The 9698-nt window shown below is 32.0% G+C and overlaps 2 protein-coding genes across 2 annotated transcripts; both read right to left on the bottom strand.

The window, feature by feature from the left end:
- Positions 1-2042: 2042 nt before the first annotated feature.
- On the bottom strand, positions 2043-2857 carry LOC131626737 (uncharacterized). Its single transcript, XM_058897571.1, has one exon. The coding sequence runs from the start codon at positions 2610-2612 to the stop codon at positions 2202-2204; it is 411 nt and encodes a 136-aa protein (XP_058753554.1). The 5' UTR covers positions 2613-2857; the 3' UTR covers positions 2043-2201.
- Positions 2858-3709: 852 nt separating this feature from the next.
- On the bottom strand, positions 3710-7108 carry LOC131626736 (bifunctional riboflavin kinase/FMN phosphatase-like). The gene is made up of 10 exons (XM_058897570.1): positions 6841-7108; positions 6561-6750; positions 6294-6427; positions 6091-6160; positions 5377-5442; positions 5102-5253; positions 4927-5004; positions 4441-4574; positions 4183-4275; positions 3710-4086 (listed from the first exon to the last, which is right to left on the bottom strand). Exons 1-10 carry the CDS (start codon positions 6929-6931, stop codon positions 3997-3999), a joined length of 1098 nt encoding a protein of 365 aa, XP_058753553.1. The 5' UTR covers positions 6932-7108; the 3' UTR covers positions 3710-3996.
- Positions 7109-9698: the final 2590 nt, after the last annotated feature.

The following is a 9698-nucleotide window of genomic DNA, read 5'->3' as shown; positions in this document are numbered from 1 at the left end:
GTATTAATCAATTTTTACACTTTATTAACTAACTTTATTTTATATTATTTAATTTTTTTTATGTTTGAGAATTCATTAACCAATTTTATACATAATATTAACCAAAATTGATTTACCGTGTAAGATTTAATATTTGATATCAAAACACTCGATAATCAAACTATAAATTATATTAACCAATTTAAAACACTCAATTAACCAATTTTATTTTAAAACTAAAAACTATTTTTTATGTCAAAATATATATTAATCAAACTCTGAACTATATTAACTAAATTTTAATATTTTATTAACCAAAATAATTTATAAAAATAAAAAAATATTAAAAAATTAAAAGGAAAAAAAATTGCTCATCCAAATAATTTATAAAAATATAAAAATATTAAAAAATTAAAAGGAAAAAAATTGTTCATAATGAACAGTATATTGGATATAAATATATGAATTAATCTAAAGATACTTTCTCTTTCAATTATATCTACACTATAGATTTATAGGATTTTATTTTTATTTATTATATTTAATAACTTTTTTCTATTTTTTAATACAAAATTACAAATACACGAATACCCATGCTATATTCTGGATGGTGTAAGTACGCGGTGTATAATCTTTGGTGTCAAAATAGCAAATCTCTATTAGGGGTGTTCGCGGGCCGGTTTGGTTCGGTTTTGAGAAAATTCGATACCCAAACCGATTAAAATTATATGGATTGGTTTGGATTGGATTTGCAAATTTTTTCGATAAAACCCAAACCGAACCGAACCGAGAAACAATGGGTTGGTTTGGATTGGATTGATCGGGTAGATAAAAAAATAAAAAAATATTTGAAAATATAATTTATTTATGGAAATTAATTTTCCATAATAATATTAAAAATATAGTATTAATAGTGTTCAAATGTAAATATTAGACTAACAATTTTTTTATTAGATTCAAAATATCTAACATAAAAGGTTTTGAATATATAATTAGTTATTTAAACTAGTATGATAATGAATGTGTTTCATAGCACTATGTTCAGTTACCACAATACACTAAAAATTTTTTAATTACAAATTAAAATAACTTAACTTTTTCATATACTAGATTTCACTTTTTTCTTGTTGAAGTTGAATGTTTGGTAGTAATTTTTATGATAGTTACTTATGGTTAGTTTGGGTTGGGTTTGCGGGTAGAAATTTAAAAATCCGATGCCCGAACCAATTGACAATGGATTTCATTGGTTTGGTTCGGTTCTTGCCCGAACTAAAAAAATGCCCAACCCAAACACTATGGTTTGGTTTGGATTCCGGTTTGGTTCGGATTTACCCGAACCAATGAACACCCCTAATCTCTATAAGTAACGAAGAATCTTTGGTGTCAAAATAGCAAATGAAGGACAATGTTTGTGTTTGGTTGTTTCATAAAAAACGTTTGTGCTAGGTAGAGATTGAAGTAGTGTTCAATTAGGCTTTGATAAGGATATGTTATGGATCTGTCTGTTGGATATTGTAGATTGAGGTCATATGTATCTACTAGTTTCATTTTTTAATTGAATTACAAAATAGTTAGAAATATAAATAAAGAGGTTTAGGGATAGGTGGATATTTCAACTGATATCTATATCTATTAAGTAGGATGGTAAAATCGGTTCGGTCAGTTTGATTTGCTGAGTATATTCTTTTTGCGCGTATTTTTTATTTATGAAATATATTAAAATTTTAGACACGCATTCTATAATATGTCCGTTCCACCTCATTCCGTTTTTTGTTTAGTTTTTGCGAATGCACACATTAACAAGTATTTTTTTAAAAAATTTAACCGTGTAAGGCCCGTATGTCCACCTCGCTCTCATTTTTTGCGGAACAAACGAAGATTTTAGACTATCCTTAATGAGGTCTCTTAAGTCAAAAATTACAGCCAAGATATTGGGTTCATTGTTGGAGCCATTGATCTTGTATGAGATGCTCTTGGCAGTACCAAAGATGAAATTGGAATTGGTGGATTACAACTTTAAGGAATAATGTGTACATGATGCATTAATAATCAGAAAGAAAACATTTAGATTCAACACTCCTTGATAATATAGCATAAATTCAATTCAATTACACCAAACAAAGCATAAAAAGAAAGCAATTATTCTTTTATTCTATACCAAACATCTATATAGGTTTGGTAGATTCCCATAACATAAATCAACTCATATGAATATAAATATATTACTGGCCAGCAGCAAAAGCTTCAACAGGGAATGTCTTGGTAATCCCAGCAAGACTCTTGAAATGAATCTTCCCAGTTGGTTGTTCATCGGCGGTAATCTCGTTAACCGGAGGCCATAACATGAGTTCTTTCGCTTTCACTCCTTTAAGTTTCTTAATCTTCTTCTTTGAAATGTAACCGGTTATCTCAGTGTCATAGCTCACAAGCTTGCTTATCAGATTGAACTTATGTTCAACTTTCTTCTTCTGGAGAATCCATATGTAACCGGTGGGTTTCACGTAGCCGATTTCGATTATATCGGCGAGAGGGAGAAGTCCTTCGGGTAGTTCGAATTCATGGAGGAGTGAAACTGCTGCTTTGAGAGACTCTTCGTGTCCGGTCTTGACAATGGCTCCTTCTTTCTCTGCCATGGTAATGTTGGTGGTGATGTGAGGAGAGGAAATGTTTTGGGTTAAGGTTGTTGTTGGAGAGGTTTTGTTTTTGTGTGTGTATATATAGGGTGTAGTTAAGGTGATGGAAATAATGAAGGGTATCGTTTGTGTTTGTTTGTTTCAAAAACAACGTTTGTGCTTGGTAGAGATCGAAGTAGGTTTCTTTGTGTGTTCCGTCCAATTAGGCTTTGATAAGGATATGTTATGGATCTACCTCTTGGATATTGGAGATTGAGGCTATCTGCCTCTACTAATTTCATTTTTGTAATTAAGGCATCAATAACAAAATATTGTTACGCCTACTAATTAATTATATGACGTGAAACTCTTAACACACAATCTTCACATTATTTAGAGCGTGGAAGGAGAACTAAATAACGGATAATTCAATAGATGAATTATCATATCAGATGATTATATCTTAAACGAGATTCTTATATTATGTTTAAATTTGTGGGTTAAGTCTAACTCATTTTTATAAAATCAATGTATGTTTAAATTTGTGGGTTAAGTCTAACTCATTTTTACAAAATCAATGTATCTTTTCGTTTATATAAGAGACAATTCACTTTTTAAATTTATTAAATAATTTATGTATCTGTATATTGACTAGACACATTAATTATTTAATGAATCTAGAAAAGTGAATTGTCTCTTATCTAAAAGAAAGAAGGTATTACTTTATATGTGATTTAAAGAAAATTAACACTTATGATTTCACTGACAATGTAAAAGTACAATCTTTATATTTCATTAAATCCTAGTTATATTTGGTTATTTTTTATTTCTATAGGAATATAAGATTTGCACCATTTGTTATGAGAATAAATATTTTTAATATCTTGAGTAAATTATATTTTTTGGAATAAAATATACCTAGAAATAATTTATTAAAACTTAAAACAAACATTGAAATGTAGGATTCTCAAACTCACATTTTCGATAATACAAATTGAATTCATTAAACAAAAACCCCGTTTAGGTTTTACGATTAACAAATAAATATTAATTTATTTGATAAAATTATTATAGAATGTGGAAAAATGGAAGCAAGAGATTTCTAGCTCCTACACAATAATATTCAAATTACATATTCGCCACAAAAAATGAAATTCCATTTCTACTGTTTTTAGAGGAGATTATAACTATAAAAAATAAAAGCTAGCCTAACATTTAGTATGAATTAGCTATACGGAAATCATACAATTATTTGGCAATAGTATATTAGTAACCATAGATGCATTTCCTAATAATCATTAGCATGCATTATTATGAAAACTGCAAAAAAAATTACATAATTATTCCATCTTTCAACTTGTAACTGAGTCACTTATATTGTCTGCTCCATATGAAGCCTTTGGTATCAAAAACTACTGAATGATGGCAAATCTAGGGAAGCTTTTGCAATGGACTTGTATTCTTCAAGTTTCTCCATTTCCACTGACCCAAGTTTCTGTTACAAATAAAAGGCTGTCAATATTTTTTTTTTCTTTCAACCACTGAAAATTAGTGTCTTACTATAATATTTTCATTAAAGTATCACCATTACCTTGTTATCCCATGCTCTTATGTAGCCAACAAGACTGATTTGCATCTGCAGCTCAGATTCAATGTCGGTGTTTGCATCAATAAACCAAACATTCTGCAAAATTAGTCCCCATAATGTGCATTAGTTAGTTAATATTAATTTGACACACTCATGGTTTAATGTGTACTATAGAGTGTATTGCTCACTTTAGATATTATGCATCAATGCATCATCAAAGAATCAAGAAGAAATTGTTTAGTTATATAGTTGAGTACTCACTACTTTTTTGTAGGAAACACTTGACAAGTCCAAACTAATGCTAACCAATGTCTTCAAGTTCCTATCTGCATCAACTTTGGCCCAACCGAAGTAAATCCCAATAACTTGATCAGGAATACCAAATGCTAGATTCTCTGGATTAAGGAATTCAACTATGTTATTTAGAATGAATACCATGTTAAACTTTTTTAGAAAATGAAACTTAAAGAGATCAAATGCAGTGTTTTAAAAACAGAACAGGACAGTTTAACTGATTGAAACTTGAACAAAAACTTTTTACGGATAGGTTAATTTGGCATTTCAATTTAGTTTCTTCCCGGTTTGAGTGGCTTACGACAGTCGAACCATGACTCCAGTTCGGTTTTTAAAACACAGCTATATCAGCCACATTCTATATGTGAAAACTAATCAAGAAAGGATTAAAAAAATGTGTTCATGGAACTAAGTTTATGAATGAAATGAGAAAAGGTTAGGAGTTTCAAAAACCTTTGGTTTCAAGGAGAGATCCTGTAACATACAAGCCACTCAGATGAATTGGCTCAATAGGCAATGCGTTATCGACCCCTGCCATTATTAATTTGAGAAATTAATATGATAAGAGAACGCGTTATTAATTACTGAAATTCATCAACATATATGTAAGAATTAAAAGGGGCATTACAATCATCAAAAGGTGGAAGGCCCCATAGCTCAGGTTGAAACTCTAAAAGTGAATTAAGAGTAACATTTGCCAGCTTACAACAATCCGATTCGCCGCGAGACGGTACTGCAACTATCTTCGTTTTTGCAGCATGAGCTGCTTTGACACCAACCCTGTTAAAGCACATTGGAGAATATATGTTACAAAAAATATGATTATTACACGAGAGAAACCCAAGTGGCTGCAGAATACAAAATGACTCATTCTGAGTGCTCCAGAGATTCTGGAAGACTTACAAGGAATCTTCAAACACAAGGCAGTTCATTGCATTTACACCCATTCTCTTGGCAGCTTCTTCAAACCTGTAACAATTATACTTGGTTACAAATGTGATGAAACTGGAAGAGCATAAATTATGATTCACTCAGAAATGGGCATTTCTACTAAACAATAGACAAAGAAAATTAGGGAAACTTTGGGAGATCTTGAGGAAAAGCTATATAATCCATAACTTAGTTGTAATCATGAGATTTTAAATTGCGGTCGCAGATGCCATTAATTTATTAGGCCTCTTATAATTTACATTTCTCTTATTTTCTATCTAAAATCTTGTATATATCATATCATCAACTCTCTATTACTTTAAAACATCTATAATCTTTTATAATACTCGCTAAATTTATGTTATGATGTCGTTGTGATGTTGCGATGTGAAATTTTCTATGATTGACAATCAAAATGCAATCACAGGCTAATTTGGTTGCACCCTTCCATAATCATAGTATTGAAGTCGCATCTTATGATGCATCCGCAATTTAAAACACTTACCGGGATGGGGATACTTTGTTACTACTTTAAAAAGATTGATAGGTTACGGTATTACAGATACTGAATGCCAATAGATCATTTAAAAGTGTCATTGTTTCCTAAAAGATATTGGAAAGGTTAAACTGTACAAGTCCATTTTACAGAGTGTAATTATAGACATTACTTATAGCAGATAATCTTACAAATCTGGAGCAGGCTTTCCAAATTTAACCTGATCATTTCCTAGAATTACAGAGAAGCTTTCTGTCCAACCTACAAAAATCAATTTTATCAAGTATCAAATATATAATTCTAAGTAGAAAACTACATATCAAGTGTTTCAACTTATTATTCTTAAGCCGAAATTAGCCTAATCCTCTAGTGCATATTTGAATTCGCAGAGTACCTTTATGGTGAGGAATTTTTGCATATATGTATTCTCTCAAGGAGTTTGAAGCAAGAGCCAACGGGACACCATTTTTCACGAAATGTTTGATGATTCGATTAGCACCAGGCAATGCTTTGGCTTCTCTCCACCACCTAAATCAATTCACGAATTGAAAAAGAAGAATAGTTGAATGTGTAAGCAATTAATCACCATTTATACACACGCTATCCCAAAACCCTAAACCCTAAACACTGAGCTCTGATGAGAAATACGAAGTGTTACTACCTTTGAATATAGAGAGGGTTAATTTCTTTGATAAATTGATCAGGTGTTAATGAGAGCTGATAATCCTTAACAATTAAAGCTGCTGATTCCTTCTGTGTCATCCCTAATCTCTTGTTTTCTTCCCTTTCCTTATTCACTTCCTTCCCATACTTTCCCAAAAAGTCCTTCAACACACCCCTTGTAGCCCTTTCTGTATACACCAATCATCAACACAAATTCAATATTCATAAAAGAATCCACAAAATTTCATAACAAGAGCGAATTACACAAATAAAAGTACCAGTATCGAGAAGAGTGCCATCTAGGTCAAAAATTACAGCCAAGATTTTGGGTTCATTGTTGCAGCCATTGATCTTGCAACAGCTGTTCATGGCAGTAACAAAGATGAGATTGGAATTGGTGGATTAGAAGTATAAGGAATAATGTGTGAATGTGATGACATGAAGTGATAGTTGATTTGATTATATAGCGTTGGCGTTATGAAGTAGCATGTTCTTGCGGATATTCCATTGAAGAGAAAGAGTTTGAAGCGTTAGGGTTTGTTTCATTCAGTTTGTTAAACTGTTTCATAAAATGATTTTAAAAATTAAAAAAAAAAAAAAAACTGTTTTTGAAAGATGATAAAAAATAATTGTTTTTTCATAAAAAAAATTGTTTGTTTATCCTAATTTTAGAAACATACTTGAAAATGAGAAGAAGAAAGACTTTGTTGGTAAAATTTATTTTATAATATGGTGCGTTAATTGAATAGATTTTTAACATAGTTAATCATAAAATTCATATGATTTAGCATAATATATTTTATTTAGATTTAATTATTGATCTCCTATTTTATTCACGAAATTGATTCACATGTTAAATTTAAATATTTTTGATATCTCTATTTTAAATTTAAATAGTTTTTGTCCCTTTTCATACTTTTACACTTAAAATTTACAATGTTTATATTTTTTTAAATGATAAAAAACATAACAAATTATTGAATATAAACATATTGTTGAATTTTATAGATAAAAATATAAATTAAAAAACGAATATCTTTTTGATTTTGTATGAAAAAAATGTGAAAGAAAGACAAAAAAATATTTAAATTTAAAATAAAAATCAAAACTGTTTGAATTTAAAATGAGGATTAATTTTGTTAATCAAATAAACTTTAGGAACCAAAACTATAATTTAACCTTTTGTTTATTTTACATGGTGGAAGCATTTTTTATTTCTCTTAGATTTTGTTTGGGAGTTTGAATGGGAGGGAAAGAGATAGCTTTCAAAAAAGATTTTGTTTAAATTAAAATAATAATTATAATTAATGTATTTTTTATTTTTGAAATACTATAACAACAAAATTAGTATTTAAAAATTTTGTTTAAACCCTCCAAAATCCTATTCCAATACAAATTTTGAATTCTCCAAATTATGAAGTTTTTGGTGATATAAAGAAAGGAAATTTCTTTGGCCACCTCCCAACCTTCTAGTTCACCTCTGGTGAAAAACCCAAACTACCCCTGACTTCGGAAATGCATTTCCGAAATGCAAGAAAAATGTGTTTTCGGAGATGCATCTCCGAAAGCGCCTTTTTTTTTAAAACAGCATTTCGGAAGTTCATTTCCGAAATACTGCGCGTTTTGCAGATTTAGCAAAACACTCCCCCTCCCCCATTCATTTACCCTAATTCAACATCAAACACAACCAAATGAGAAATTTTGTGCAAACACTTCCAAGGCTACATCAAAGGCTCCAATAAGCTTCCTATACTACATTAAAAAGCACTCCAATCTCTTCAATCGGTAAGCATTTTGAGTTTTAGATCTATGATTAAAATTCATATTAGGGTGTTTACAAATAGCAAAAAATGTATTAGGTTAGGTTGGTACTGATTTTTAGGATGTTTAGAATGTGTGGACATAGGTTTGAAGTTTGATTTTGGGGTCTGCCATTGGAGGTTGCAGAGAAGTTCTGCGCAGGGGTGTTTCGGAAGTTCATTTCCGAAAACACCTCCATCCCAGTTTCGGAAATGAACTTCCGAATTGTATCAGAAGTGCAATTTTTTTAGTTTTTTCTTTTGTCTCGCATATTAATCGATTTCAATTGTTTACAGGAACATGTCAGGCAACCAACCAGCACGCATCAGACAAGGTAGAGAGACCCAGACTGCGTCGGCTAGACGCGAGCGGGCGGCGGCGCAGCTGGCGTCGACAAAGGGACGGAGGCAGGGCCGGGGACGACGTGTGCGAGTTCCCGTGGACGTGGGAGAGGGTACCTCTTCATCTGGATCTAGGAGTCACATCCTCTGCTGAGACCCGACGTTCCCGGCGCTCCTAGGCCAGCACACGAGGAGATCCTGGAGAACCAGCAGGCCGAGGATGACCACGCCATTGATCTCATGCCGATCTGCCAGCGGATAGAGATCTTGGGCGGGACGCGTTGGATCGAGGTGTCGTTCATCAGGGTGGTCCAGAGGCAGTCGCCGTGATGGAGATGATCGTCACTGATGCGGGCCGTGCGGCGACATACAGGCGGCAGAGGAGGTCCCAGGGAGAGAGGGTTAGGCACACTCAGTAGTGGTCAGGTTTATTTATTTTTTGTTTTTGGATTGTATCTTTAGCACACTATTTTTATTTGGATTTGGATCGGCTTGTATATATTACTTTTTTTATCATATTAGTTTTTTCTGTTTATATGTCGCTTATTTTATTTCCCGGTTTCCTTTAATTAAAAATACGAGACTGTTAAGAAAAACATAAAAAAAACACAGTTTCTGCATAATTTGGAAGTTCATTTCCGAAACCCCCCAAAATCTGAACAAAGGTGTTTTCGGAAGTTCATCTCCGAAAACACCCCCCATGAGGTGTTTTCGGAGATGCACTTCCGAATTGTGGAAATTTAAAAAAAAAATGCTTCGGAAGTTCATTTCCGAAGCAGGGGTAATTTGGGTTTTTCGCTGGGGGTGACCCCCATAGGGAGGTGGCTAAAGAAATTTTCTAAAGAAAAACAAACCCTCCAAAACTCTTCCAACCAAAATTTTTCTATTTTTTCATTCAATCCTTTTTATTTTTCAAAATCCTCTCCTCTCTTCCCCATCAAACTCTTAAACAAAGCCTAACTATTCAATTATATGTAATAATTATTATATTTTAA

The sequence above is a fragment of the Vicia villosa genome, unplaced genomic scaffold (assembly GCF_029867415.1).
Source record: "Vicia villosa cultivar HV-30 ecotype Madison, WI unplaced genomic scaffold, Vvil1.0 ctg.000320F_1_1, whole genome shotgun sequence".
In the NCBI taxonomy this organism is placed as follows: domain Eukaryota; kingdom Viridiplantae; phylum Streptophyta; class Magnoliopsida; order Fabales; family Fabaceae; genus Vicia; species Vicia villosa.
Note: the sequence above shows the minus strand (reverse complement) of the source record. Positions and strands in the feature narration are given on the sequence as shown.

Excerpts from the sequence above, each read along its gene's own strand:
- LOC131626736 (XM_058897570.1), bottom strand. The coding sequence starts at position 6,931 with ATGAACAGCTGTTGCAAGATCAATGGCTGCAACAATGAACCCAAAATC. Across the intron at positions 5,443-6,090 it reads GGAAAGCCTGCTCCAGATTT|GTTTGAAGAAGCTGCCAAGA; the intron begins GTAAGATTATCT and ends TAATTGTTACAG. Across the intron at positions 4,087-4,182 it reads TAAGAGCATGGGATAACAAG|AAACTTGGGTCAGTGGAAAT; the intron begins GTAATGGTGATA and ends TATTTGTAACAG.
- LOC131626737 (XM_058897571.1), bottom strand. The coding sequence starts at position 2,612 with ATGGCAGAGAAAGAAGGAGCCATTGTCAAGACCGGACACGAAGAGTCT.